Source organism: Phyllobates terribilis, unplaced genomic scaffold (assembly GCF_046119375.1).
Source record: "Phyllobates terribilis strain yellow unplaced genomic scaffold, ASM4611937v1 Scaffold_130__1_contigs__length_5004896, whole genome shotgun sequence".
NCBI lineage: Eukaryota > Metazoa > Chordata > Amphibia > Anura > Dendrobatidae > Phyllobates > Phyllobates terribilis.
Window position 1 is genome coordinate 103,890 of NW_027362890.1, and position 14,005 is coordinate 117,894.

The 14,005-nt window shown below is 43.5% G+C and overlaps 1 protein-coding gene across 1 annotated transcript in view; it reads right to left on the bottom strand.

The window, feature by feature from the left end:
- Positions 1–11,809: 11,809 nt before the first annotated feature.
- Positions 11,810–14,005, bottom strand: part of LOC141203898 (uncharacterized) — a 252,388-nt gene continuing 250,192 nt past the window's right edge. Inside the window, exon 14 of the mRNA XM_073663871.1 lies at positions 11,810–13,950. Within this exon, the coding sequence (XP_073519972.1) occupies positions 13,683–13,950 (268 nt within the window). The 3' untranslated portion in view covers positions 11,810–13,682. The remainder of the gene's footprint in view (positions 13,951–14,005) is intronic.

A 14,005-nucleotide genomic window follows, 5' to 3' on the forward strand; every position in this document is an offset into this window, starting at 1 on the left:
CCGCGGACGACGATTCAGGGACCCGGAACCCGGTGCACAGGCAGGTGCCCGCTCTTCCACACCGGAATGGGCCCAGGTAAGAAGACACCTTTCTTCAGACAGGTTCCCATCAAGGACAGGAAACCAACTGAAGCGAGGGAGAGGTACCGCCCTTTTATTTCAGACGGTTTCCTGTCCTTGGTGGGGCAGATCCCTCTCTCTCAAGGTGTGCTGTCATGGGTGAGGGGAAAATAAATGATGTTCCAACTAAACGCAAACCGGATGGAATAGCATGCCGCTGCAGGATGCTGTGGTAGCCATGCTGGTTCAGTATGCTTTTAATATTGAATAAATCCCCAACAATGTCACCAGCAAAGAACCCCTACACCATCACACTTCCTCCTCCATGCTTCACGGTGGGAACCAGGCATGTAGAGTCCATCCGTTCACCTTTTCTGCGTCGCACAAAGACACGGTGGTTGGAACCAAAGATCTCAAATGTGGACTCATTAGACCAAAGCACGGATTTCCACTCGGTCTAATGTCCATTCCTTGGTGTTCTTTAGCCCAAACAAGTCTCTTCTGCTTGTTGCCTGTCCTTAGCAGTGGTTTCCTAGCAGCTACTTTACCATGAAGGCCTGCTGCACAAAGTCTCCTCTTAACAGATGTTGAAGAGATGTGTCTGCTGCTAGAACTCTGTGTGGCATTGACCTGGTCTCTAATCTGAGCTGCTGTTAACCTGTGATTTCTGAGGCTGGTGACTCGGATAAACTTATCCTCAGAAGCAGAGGTGACTCTTGGTCTTCCTTTTCTGGGGCGGTCCTCATGTGAGCCAGTTTCTTTGTAGCACTTGATGGTTTTTGCAACTGCACTTTGGGACACTTTCAAAGTTTGCCAATTTTTCGCACTGACTGACCTCCATTTCTTAAAGTAATGATGGTCACTCATCTTTCTTTACTTAGAATTTGTATTATGGCAAGAAAAAAGCAGCTAACAGTCTATTCAGTAGGACTATCAGCTGTGTATCCACCTGACTTCTGCACAACACAACTGATGGTCCCAACCCCATTTATAAGGCAAGAAATCCCACTTATTAAACCTGACAGGGCACACCTGTGAAGTGAAAACCATTTCCGGTGACTACCTCTTGAAGCTCATCAAGAGAATGCCAAGAGTGTGCAAAGCAGTCATCAAAGCAAAAGGTGGCTACTTTGAAGAACCTAGAATATAACATATATTTTCAGTTGTTTCACACTTTTTTGTTAAGTACATAATTCCACATGTGTTAATTCATAGTTTTGATGCCTTCAGTGTGAATGTACAATTTTCATAGTCATGAAAATACAGAAAAATCTTTAAATGAGAAGGTGTGTCCAAACTTTTGGTCTGTACTGTATATATTGTGGCAAAGTCACTGGTAAAGTGCTGGAGGGGAGATATGTTTCCCTGAGGATGTGAGCCTCAGTGAACTAAAACCATTAAGTTTCCTCCAGCATGTTATTTGTTGAGAGGGTTTAAGTCCATTTGTAAAAGAGAGTGGTTTTTGTGAATGACCATTGTGAAGGGTGTGAGGTCATTCACCATATCTCTCCGCCTCAAGGTCTGGTCTGGGGGAGTTTAAATACTTAGCCAGCTGAGGCATTCAGAGTTCAATGTCTGGAGAAGTAAGCACCAGAAGGGAGGTTGTGTTTGTTCCTGAACCATGTAAAGTTACTGAACTCTCAGAAGGTGGATGCCTGCTACTTCAAGGACTCTGTTCTTTGTGTGACCATTTTTGCTTTGTTTTCCTGTTTTGCCCAGCGGGCTGTGTTTATTTTCACGGACTAAATGTTGGTTTATGCCACATTACAACAAACCAACCAAAGAGACAGCGTAACTGTGTCTACCTCCGTGCGCAGCCAAGTGAGCGATCTACCACAATATATATCCATAAATTCAGGGGTGGATTAAGGATAGCCAGGGCCCGGGACAGTTCAGACTGTGTGGACCCCCGACGGGTCACCATATACCTGAAACAGATTATTTCTGAAAAACTATAATCTAAAAAAATATCCATTAAGCTACAATTTACCTTCAGTTAAAAAGACTTTAAGCTACAGTATTGAGCAGATCAATTTTAATATGTAAACAAGTCACTTTCCAATTTTCACAAGGTTTTCATATCAATAGTGCAGCACAAACACAATACTGTAGAAAACATTTACAGTATCACATTTCCATTGCAATAGAAACATCAGTCATTATATCAATAAAAAAGTGTCAAAATGTAGAACTTAAAATAAACATACAGTACAGACCAAAAGTTTGGACACTCCTCATTTAAAGATTTTTCTGTATTTTCATGACTTTGAAAATTGTACATTCACTCTGAAGGCATCAAAACTATGAATTAACACATGTGGAATTATATACTTAACAAAAAAGTGTGAAACAACTGAAAATATGTCTTCTATTCTAGGTTCTTCAAAGTAGCCTCCTTTTGCTTTGATGACTGCTTTGCACACTCTTGGCATTCTCTTGATGAGCTTCAAGAGGTAGTCACCGGAAATGGTTTTCACTTCACAAGTGTGCCCTGTCAGGTTTAATAAGTTGGATTTCTTGCCTTATAAATGGGGTTGGGACCATCAGTTGTGTTGTGCAGAAGTCAGGTGGATACACAGCTGATAGTCCTACTGAATAGACTGTTAGATTTTGTATTATGGCAAGAAAAAAGCAGCTAAGTAAAGAAAAACGAGTGGCCATCATTACTTTAAGGAATGAAGATCAGTCAGTCCAAAAAATTGGGCAAACTTTGAAAGTGTCCCCAAGTGCAGTTGCAAAAACCATCAAGCGCTACAAAGAAACTGGCTCACATGAGGACTGCCCCAGGAAAGGAAGACCAAGAGTCACCTCTGCTTCTGAGGATAAGTTGATCCGAGTCACAAGCCTCAGAAATCGCAGGTTAACAGCAGCTCAGATTAGAGACCAGGTCAATGCCACACAGAGTTCTAGCAGCAGACACATCTCTACAACAACTGTTAAGAGGAGACTCTGTGCAGCAGGCCTTCATGGTAAAATAGCTCCTAGGAAACCACTGCTAAGGACAGGCAACAAGCAGAAGAGACTTGTTTGGGCTAAAGAACACCAAGGAATGGACATTAGACCAGTGGAAATCTGTGCTTTGGTCTGATGAGTCCAAATTTGAGATCTTTGGTTCCAACCACCGTGTCTTTGTGCGACGCAGAAAAGGTGAACGGATGGACTCTACATTCCTGGTACCCACCGTGAAGCATGGAGGAGGAGGTGTGATGGTGTGGGGGTGCTTTGCTGGTGACATTGTTGGGGATTTATTCAAAATTGAAGGCATACTGAACCAGCATGGCTACCACAGCATCTTGCAGCGGCATGCTATTCCATCCGGTTTGCGTTTAGTTGGACCATCATTTATTTTTCAACAGGACAATGACCCCAAACACACCTCCAGGCTGTGTAAGGGCTACTTGACCAAGAAGGAGAGTGATGGGGTGCTACGCCAGATGACCTGGCCTCCACAGTCACCAGACCTGAACCCAATCGAGATGGTTTGGGGTGAGCTGGACCGCAGAGTGAAGGCAAAAGGGCCAACAAGTGCTAAGCATCTCTGGGAACTCTTTCAAGATTGTTGGAAGACCATTTCCGGTGACTACCTCTTGAAGCTCATCAAGAGAATTCCAACAGTGTGAAAAGCAGTCATCAAAGCAAAAGGTGGCTACTTTGAAGAACCTAGAATATAAGACATATTTTCAGTTGTTTCACACTTTTTTGTTAAGTGTATATAATTCCACATGTGTTAATTCATAGTTTTAATGCCTTCAGTGTGAATGTACAATTTTCATAGTCATGAAAATACAGAAAAATCTTTAAATGAGAAGGTGTGTCCAAACTTTTGGTCTGTACTGTATATATATTTCAAAAGCTGCTAGAACCATAAACTGTAGAAGCAAAGTATCCTCTCACTAAACCTAAACTCAAGCACACCAGATAGTTTTGGGTTTGTTACTTGTTACATTTTATTGGTTAATTTGACCTTCAAATTGTGGAATAATGTCTTGGGACCTGGAGTAAATGCTGATCGGACACTGCAGCTCTCATCCCAGTGCTGCCCTGCTGCTGTGAGACTAGAGCTGCAGTGTGCGATCAGCATTTATCCCAGGTACCGGGAAGTTATTCCCCAAAGCCTGGGACGGATGCAGAGCAGTATATGGAATCACACATCTCTGCATAGTAATCCCTGGAAGTGAGATTTTTTTTAAACTAGTTAGACATAAGTATTATATCAGATACAAAGAAAGCCAGTTCTGATATTCTCTGGGGGTGTGCTCTTTATCCTCTGCCTGACACCTCTGGCATATTATTGGATGACGTCATACAGGGGAAAAGTAAACGCCCCCTTAGTTGAAGGGGAAATTGGCGTAAAGTTTACAAGTTAATATCTCTGCAATGGAGATGAGAAATAAAAGAAACCATGTTTTATTCATATCTTCAGCCACTTGAATGTAAAGTAACCAGTTCCTCTTTAAAGGGAATCATTTTCATAATATGAACCTGGCCCAAACCACATATATAGACATGCAGATCCTTGAAAGCTAAATCCAATGACACTTTTATATCTTTTATCTGCTGCTGCATACCCAAGAAATCAGTTTTGTAACTGGGCTTGAAATATGATAACTAATGGGTGACTGGTCTGGTGGGCATTGTTTTCCTTAGACTAATTGTTCCACAGTCCCACTAATCATGTTATCATGCCCTGTGGGTTTGAGTGACATTATTTGCAAGAGCGGTGCCACTAACAGCTCTTTGTAAATTTCAGCATCTCTGATAATGCACAGTAAGCCAGGTACACTGTGCATGGCCGGGTATGCAGCATGGACGCAGGAAACAGCCGGCTGCGGAATTTGCAGAGAACCATCTGTGAAGGCGGACTGTGTCCTGTCATCACTGCCTCTAGTTAATACACAGTGCGCCGATAAACTTGGGGTGCGTACGCCGGACTTACTGCGCAATGTCAAAGAGCCAGTGGTAACAACGCTCTTGTAAATAACGTGACTCATGCTCACAGGGGTATAACGTCATTAGTGGGACAATTAGTCGGGGGAAAACAACGCCCCCCACAACTAGTCCCCCACTACTTAGCAAATTGCAAGCCCTGTTATAAAACTGATTTTATGCATAGGCAGCAATTAATAAGTAAAAAAAAAAAAAGCCTTGTAAGAAAGGTATAAAGGGATCAATAAATAAGTGGTTACAAATAGGAGATCCTGACCGGTTCCCTTTAAAGTTAAAATTTCTTGGAAATTACTAGACATGAATATTAGTGATGGGTGAGCACTAAAATGCTCGGGTGCTCGATGCTCGGGTCGAGCACATTGGAATTGCCCAAATCGATGGGAACAATGCTCAAATGACATGGGAACAGCATGGGGAAGACCCCTGAAAGCATTTCTGACTCCCAGGTCACTGCTGTAAACAATGTTGTCAGAGGTATTACACCACTTTTACGGACTCACAATAAAACATACAAAAAACGAAACCAAAATGGATTTTCCTGGGAAATATGATAAGGAACATCCTTTCTAGGGTAATGACTTGTATATAAGGCAAAATAAATAACCAAAAACAAAAATACTCCTCCACACCATAGGCTATGTTCACACATAGCGTTTTTCATGCGTTTTTGCACTTTTGTATTGCTTTCAACCATGACAAATGCATTCACAGGGAAATGTAATTTTAACATTTTACAACATTATCTGGCCATGTGGTGTGTGAGACATGATCAGACACATCCTGTTTCATTTATGAAGGAGGGACTCTGAAAGTCACAAAGCCTATTTTTATAGGGCCATCAGGCGGCCTTTACTATTCTTAAAGGGCCAGCAGTCGGTCCTCACTATTCTTAGAGAGCCATCAGCCGGCTATGCTTTGTTGTTCCCATTACTAAAGAGTGGGTTTCCTATACTGTTATAGCGTATGCAGTGAGTGGCAAGGCTGCGCAAAAGATGGACGCACCCAAATACCCCTTTGAAAATTTGGACGCACCCCAGTACCCCTTTGAAGAGACTTAGAGGAGGGTCTCATGAAAAAATGTTCCCATTATTAGCTACTGGATCTCCCATAGTGTTGGCTTATCTAGTGAACGTAAGGACTGCCAAAAATTGGGAGGCACTCCAATGCAGCTTGGAAAATGCGTGGAGGAGGGTATCATAAAAAAATGTTCCCATTAGAAAGGAGCTGGTCTCCTATACTTGTAATGCCCATGCACTAAGTGTATGGGCTGACAAACATTTACCCCTGGGGGGTATACATGAACATACTGTATAAAAAAATTTTTTTACGGGCATCATAAACACCCTTTAAAAAAATTATGTGGGTGTTGCACCGGTCACCCTAGTGATATGGTGGTGAAGGATGAGGATGAGAAGGAGGACGACAAGAGCAAATAGCCCAAATCAGGAAGCGTATACCCAACAACTGCACTCTTCTGGTCACAAATCCTTCCCAACATCTGCAATGTAGAGTTCCAATGCGTTGGGACATCACACACCAGTCAGTGAGCCGGAAGCTGCAAACGTTGCTGAAGCACGGCAAGGGCAGTGGAAGCTGTAGCTGACTTTCTAAAATGGGCACACAGGTGGTGTACTTTGACAAGCAGATCCGGCACCTCCAGGTAGCTTTTGAGAAACCGCTGAACCATGAGGTTAAACATATGGGCCAGGCATGGTACATGTGTGAGCTCACCTCGCCTCAGTGCCGCCACCAGGTTTCGGCCATTGTCACACATGACCATGTCTGGCTGTAGGTTCAGCGGTATCAGCCACAGATCTGCCTGCTCTTCCAGAGCTGTCCACAACTCTTCAGCATTGTGCGGTTTGTCACCTAAGCATATTAGCTTCAGCACAACCTGTTGCCGCTTGGCCGAGGCAGTGCTTCCAGCTTGTGACTGATGTGGTCATTTCGGAGATGGAGGCTGAAGAGTAGAAGGAGGCTGAGGAGGATGAGGTGCAGGAGCTGTAGACTGTGGGGGCAACCCTGATTTACCTTTGGCCCCCAATCCTCGGCGTCGGGAGGATGTGTTCAATCCCAAGGTCCGACTGGGTCCCGGCTTCCACTATGTTAACCCAGTGTGCTGTCAGCAAGATGTACCGTCCTTGCCCACAAGCACTTCTCCACGTGTCCATGGTCAGGTGTACTTTCCCTGTAACTGCATTGTTGAGGGCACGGCTAATGTTGTGGTACACGTGCTGGTGTAATGCGGATGGCACACCGGGAGAAATAGTGGTGGCTGGGGACCGAGTACTGAGGGACGGCCACCACCATCAGGTTGTGGAAAGCATCCATCTCCACGAGCCTAAAAGGCAACATTTCGAGCGAAACTAGTCGTGAAATGTGGGAACATAGTAGTGTGGCCTGTGGGGCGTTGGCTGCGTATTTGCGCTTGCGTTCCAAGGATTGGGGTATGGACAACTGAACGCTGCGCTGGGACAAGGACATGTTTGCTGATGGTGCTAGCTGAGTGTGCAACGACAGGTGTAGGGCAGGAGGCATCTTCACATGCACTATGGACAGGGGATTGGCTAGCACGCACAACAGCAGAAGAAGCAATGGTGCCACCCGCAGACACTGTTCCTGGACCCTGGGGTTCAGCCCACAAAGTCGGGTGCTTTGCTGCCATGTGCCTGATCATGCTGGTGGTGGTCAGGCTGGTAGTTTTGCTACCCTTTCTGATGCTGGCCTGGCAGGTGGGTCAAATGGCCTTTTTGGGGTTATCGGCAGAGTCTTTTAAATACAACCAGACTCGGGAAGACCTAACAGTTGTACTGGCAACTTCCGTCATGTTGGTGTTACGAGGAACAGTTGCCGCCTTCTGTCTGTGGCCACCACACTGCTTCTTCCTGCCTGTTGGGGTGCTCTGCCTCCCTCCCCCTGTGTGTCCTCCTGCCAAGTGGGGTCAGTTACTATATCATGCACCGCCTTGTCTTCCACTTCCGCACCCTGGTCCTCCTCCTGACTTTCTGGCAATTGTGTCTCATCATTGTCCACCTCTTGTGCCACTTTCCCACCGTCGCCTTTGTGTGACCTTGGCTGCTCAAATATTTGGGCATCGCTACATACAATCTCCTCTTGCCCCACTTCAAGTGGACCAGGCAAGAGGCCCGAATTTATAAATGGAAAAGTGAACAGCTCTTCGGAGTGTCCAAGTGTGGGATCAGTTGTCTCTGGGCAATCGGCATGGTGGGAGGAAGGAGGATCAGGGTGAGGAATATGCGATCCAGACTAATGGCTACTGAGACTTGACCGTGTGGAAGACAGGGTGGTGGTGGTGGCTAAGTGACTGGAAGCATTATCTGCTATCCAACCAATAACCTTTTCACACTGCTCTGTGTTCAATAGTGGTGTCCTCTATTAATTGGGACAGGAAGGTTGAGCGAGAAGATGTGGGTGTTTGTTGTGGCACAATTTCAGCTTGCCCACGGTCTCGGCCTCTGCATGCACCATCATGTCCAGTTCCCCGTCCGTTGCCACATGCCTTGCCCATTTTAAATGGAGGACAATATCTTCCACGCTCACTACAAATGGCTGAATTTGGAGCGAACTTATATGTGATCCATGTGACGGACAAACCACAGATTTAAATAGCTGGCCTGTAGGTAACTATTTTTAACAGCACCGACCTTGTGTCAGTAAGTTCACTGACCCACTGAAACAAAATTTGAATGGAGGCCAATGGAGCGCAATTATATGTGATCCATGTGATGGACAAACCACAGTTTTAAATAGCTGGATTTTTAGCGCTGTAATATGGAAAGGACCTGGCTGTATTCTGCAGTGCCAACAAGCAAATGGCGCAGAAAAACAGTGTTCTCTGGATTGACTTTTAAGCAAATAGTCAGGATAAAGATAAAAAAAATGATTCCTGGCCCCTAATACCAGGGGCGATTTCTACAAATATCTGTAAAAGCACCAGCAGACAGAACTGGAATGGAGCCTTTTGCTATGAGCACTGCAGTCTGATATATACCCTGCCTGCCTAGCATGGGGGCGCTAGGTCTGATATAGACCTGATGACCCTGTGTGGCAAGCCAATCACTGTAATGCCACAACCAACATGGCTGCAGCTTTACATTGGGTGGCAGACAATCCCTGCATGTTGAATGGCACTCTAAAAAGCACCAAACATGCAGGGAGGGGACCCGAGCTCCCACCGAGCAACCCCGGAAATACTCGGTGAGCGCCGAGCAGTTGCGAGCAGTGAGATGCTCGGGCGAGCGCCGAGCAGTGAGATGCTCGGGCAAGCAGTTGCGAGTAGTGAGATGCTCGGACGAGCAGTTGTGAGCAGTGAGATGCTCGGGCGAGTGCCGAGCAGTTGCGAGCAGTGAGATGCTCGGGCGAGCAGTTGCGAGCAGTGAGATGCTCGGGCGAGCGCCGAGCAGTTGCGAGCATGCTGGCTCATCACTAGTTACGGTTCATTACAACATTCCACTCTAAAGCTACAGAATTACGTGACTGTCTTAACAAATCATGGCCCATCTTAATGGCTGACCCCATATTGGCAAAATATCTACCAGAGAGACAGCAAATCACCTTCAGAAAGGCAAAAAATCTCTGTGATCATCTTATGAGAAGCCACTATTATACTACCACTCCCCCTAATTTTTTGAAAAGACCACATCCAGTAAATGGATGTGTACAATGTGGTTGATCTGTGGCGTGTCCTAATGTCGAACATGCTAACTCTTTCACAGATTCCCAGGACTCTAGGACCTATTACATCACCAAACCGATAACTTGTACCTCTAAAGTGGTGGTCTATTATGCGACATGCCTCTGTCCTAAAATCTAAGGCTCACAACTAGATAACTTAAGACAAGAACACGTGAACACGTCCTAGGTATTGAAGCGGCGGTAAATGAAACGGATATTTCTACGTTAAAACTATTCCCAAGCATTTTAGAATACACCATAAGTGTGACACATCTAAACTTAAAGTTCGGGGTATTGACATGATCACCACTAATATTAGGGAAGGTCGAGTGAGCCAACTATTAGCCCAGAAAGAGAGCCGATGGATTCGGACTTTGATCACCTATATCCACATTGTTTTAGCTATTTTATTTGTCTTACCTTTTTATCTAGTATGGTTGGGTAGTAGTTAATAATTTCTATCTGTCAATGACGTTGAGGACTTCCATTCTGCTATTGGATAACATGGACATAATTGCTGGCACTGTATTGTCTCTCAAGATCTGTAACTTTTTTTCTGTGTGGGCATTTTGTCCAGTTATTATTGTATATATTTCATATTTATAGATCGATATATTGAGAGATATTTTCTTATATCTTATTATGCATTTATACTATGATCTCATATAATCGTGTTATACTTCATGCTTTTCTTAAATATATACTTTGTTTTGTCATGGCCAATTAACTTCTCTGACTTATATAGAACTGGCTATCGCCTATACCCCTTAGATACATATATACATTTGGGCTATGCTATTATTGACAGTTTACCCCATTATGCTTGTTTCTTTTTCTCTCCGGTTGTATTTGACTATATGTCTGTGGACTGGGCGGTACGCATGGCTTCACTGTTCTCTGTGGTGTCCTCGCTGGCCGTATCAATCTGTGCTCCATGACGCGTGATCACGTGGTTCCCCACGTACTTGCGGCGTGATGGATCATATGACGCGGTTGCCATGGATGCGGCGGTGTAGCAGTGATTGCCATGTGTCATGCCACGCCCTCCCCACACCCATTGGCGGAGAGACTACACACCCCCTTTTCTATTAGCTCAAGGGCCCTTTTTAAACCCTACCCACCTTCATTGACGCCACCTCCTGATGAAGGCAGCCGTGCCAAAACGCGCATCAGGGTGAGCGCAATTGAGGAGCGTATTCACATCCACTGTGGCTGTAAGTATTCTATAGGGTTCATGCTACACTCTTTTTGCTGCCGTTCTTTAATCTTTTTTCCTACTTAGGTGCATTTTCTAGGCTTTAATATGTATTAGGATATACTTTTACCCTGTAGCCTAAGAGTCAGGGCACTGATACCACTTATAAAGATCTGCTGTCCCCGGTATGAGCTATCTATATTAGTACCTATATATAGACAGCGGTATGACTAACCTCTTATATAGCAACTACTTCTGACCTACCTCACAAGCACCTGCACTTTTATTGAATGCTTCACTGCATTTTAACAATATATTCTTATTTTTTGGCAGCGCAATTATGCACTTACATCAGAAAAGAATCATGTTAATTTGTCTCATGCTCCTCATTAGTGCTCCTCCATTGTTTTACTATTAACTGTCTCTGCGATTCATGTTTTTTTCCTGTATAAATTATAATTAATAACATTTTGTAATTTTTTCACTATTATATGGGACTCTGACGTGAAGTTTTTTCCTCTTGTTTCTTATGTATGGAGGAGGATGTGGGGCCCATTATACTGTATACTGGTTGGCCCACGACTTTGTCAAAGTTTTCATGTTGTGAGTTTTACATTCCTGATGTAGAATCAGTCTGGGTAAATGTACATGGACATGGCAATAATGGAAAACTGCTAATTGGACTTTGCTACAAGCCTCCTAATATAGCTGAACACGTAGAGGATGAAATGCTGCAACAAATTAAAAAGGCAACAAAAACAAGTCATAGTGAAAAGTGTTGGATCCCTTGAAATTGTTCCAGAAAATGAAGTAATTCTCCCAGAAAATTATTGCAATTACATGTTTTGTTATACAAGTTTATTTCCTTTGCGTGTATTGGAACAACACAAAAAAACAGAGAAAATAAGGCAAATTGAACATAATTTCACACAAAATAGGCCGGAAAAAATTGTAGGTAAACAACTTTGTTTCAAGCATGTGAAGCTTGTTCACACGCAATTGTGGCAAGTAACAGGTGTGGGCAATATGAAAATCACAACTAAAACTAGATAAAAAAGGGAGAAGTTGATTCAATCTTTGCATTGTGTGCATATGTGTGCCACACTAAGCATGGAGAAAACAGAAAAAGGAGAACTGTCTGAGGATTTGAGAACCAAAATTGTTGAAAAATATCAACAATTTCAAGGTTATAAGTCCATCTTTAGGGATCCGCATGTTCCTTTGTCCAAGGTACGCAGCATAATCAATAAATTTACAACCCATACAGTCAAATATGGTGGAGGTTCAAAGGTGTTTTGGGGTTGGTTCGCTGCCTCTGGCACTAGGTGCCTTGACTGTGTGCAAGACATCATGAAATCTGAAGATTAGCAAAGGATTTTGGGTCACAATGTAGTGCCTAGTGTCAGAAAGCTGGGTTTGCGTCCTAGGTCATGGGTCTTCCAGCATGACAATGACCCCAAACATACTTCAAGAAGCCCCCAGAAAATGGATGGAAACAAAGTGCTGGAGAGTTCTGACCAGCAAGGAGTCTGGATCTAAATCCCATTGAACACCTGTGGAGAGATCTTACAATTGCTGTATGGAGACAAATATTACAGTTTGAGAGTCCTCAGTTTTTGATGCCATCTTTTCAGTTAGCCATTAGTCAGTAAGCTTTCGAGACTACTCAGGTCTCTTCATCAGACATAGTATAACACAAAATCTGAAGAGTCACATATTTATACACAACATGGCACAGGAATAATGCAATAGATAACACAAGTGATGTGAAGCAGAAATATCAGTTTTGGAAAGGGAGAAGCAGTTGTGGCCGTAAAAATGTGTGGCCACAAGTAGATCTATTCTTTTTGTCTTTTTTTGTGTGGCGATGAGAATTCATCCTTGTTCTAAGTTTTTGCCCTGTCTCCCCTACATACAGACCCCCAGTTGGACATTTGGTACATATAATTAAGTACATTAGATGTGATGAAGCTGAAAGTACCTGGGATATTGTGGTCCTGGCGTAAGTTGGGATCTTTATCTTGTCCGTGGTCATTATAAATGGACAGGTTTTACATATACAGTTGGTGAGGATGAATTTTGTAAGTTTCACCACGAAGGTGAAACTATCCTCCCGGTCAGTTTGCTTTCCCTCCCAGTACCTTTTCATTCTAATAATGTTAGGTTTTTGAGAGATTATACTTGTTCCTTCTATTTTTTGTTCTCCTTAGCTTGCCTTCTTTGCCCTATATGAATGTGTTTTTGTTTCTCATTCAAGGTTTTCGTAATTTACTTCATACTTTTCTTTCCCCTTGTTGACAGTGTGTTGCAGCCTCCTCTCTGGTTCCTCAGGAGGTACGAGAAACTCCTCAACGGCTTATTAAGGAGTTAGGTCTGTGGTGGTGTTTTTAGTTGGGCAGCTAGGGCCTTTCTTGTCTGTACAGAGACTAGTTGGGTGTAGTTGTGGCATTCTCCCCTGTGTGGGTTCTCCGGTGGTTATCAAGATGTGCTTTTGGATAAAACATTTCCCACATTTTGAACATGAAAAAGGCTTCTACCCTGTGCGAATTCTCTGATGTTTATTAAGATGTGATTTCTGTACAAAACATTTCCCACAATCTGAACATGAACAAGGCTTCTCCCCTGTGTTGCTTCTCTGGTGCTTATCAAAATCAGATTTCTGGTTAAAATATTTTCCATATTCTGAACATGGAAAAGGCTTCTCCCCTGTGTGAGTTTTGTGATGTTTGATAAGAGTTGATTTCTCTGTAAAACATTTCCCACATTCTGAACATGTAAAAGGCTTCTACACTGTGTGAGTTTTGTGATGTTTGATAAGAGTTGATATCGCTGTAAAACATTTCCCACATTCTGAACATGAAAATGGCTTCTCTCCTGTGTGAGTTCTCTGATGGTTGATAAGAGTTGATTTCTCTGTAAAACATTTTCCACATTCTGAACATGGAAAAGGCTTCTCCCCTGTGTGAGTTCTCTGATGTGCAATAAGAGTTGATTTCTCTGTAAAATATTTCACACATTCTGAACATGAAAATGGCTTCTCCCCTGTGTGAGTTCTCTGATGTATATTAAGATACGATTTCTGTACAAAACATTTCCCACAATCTGAAC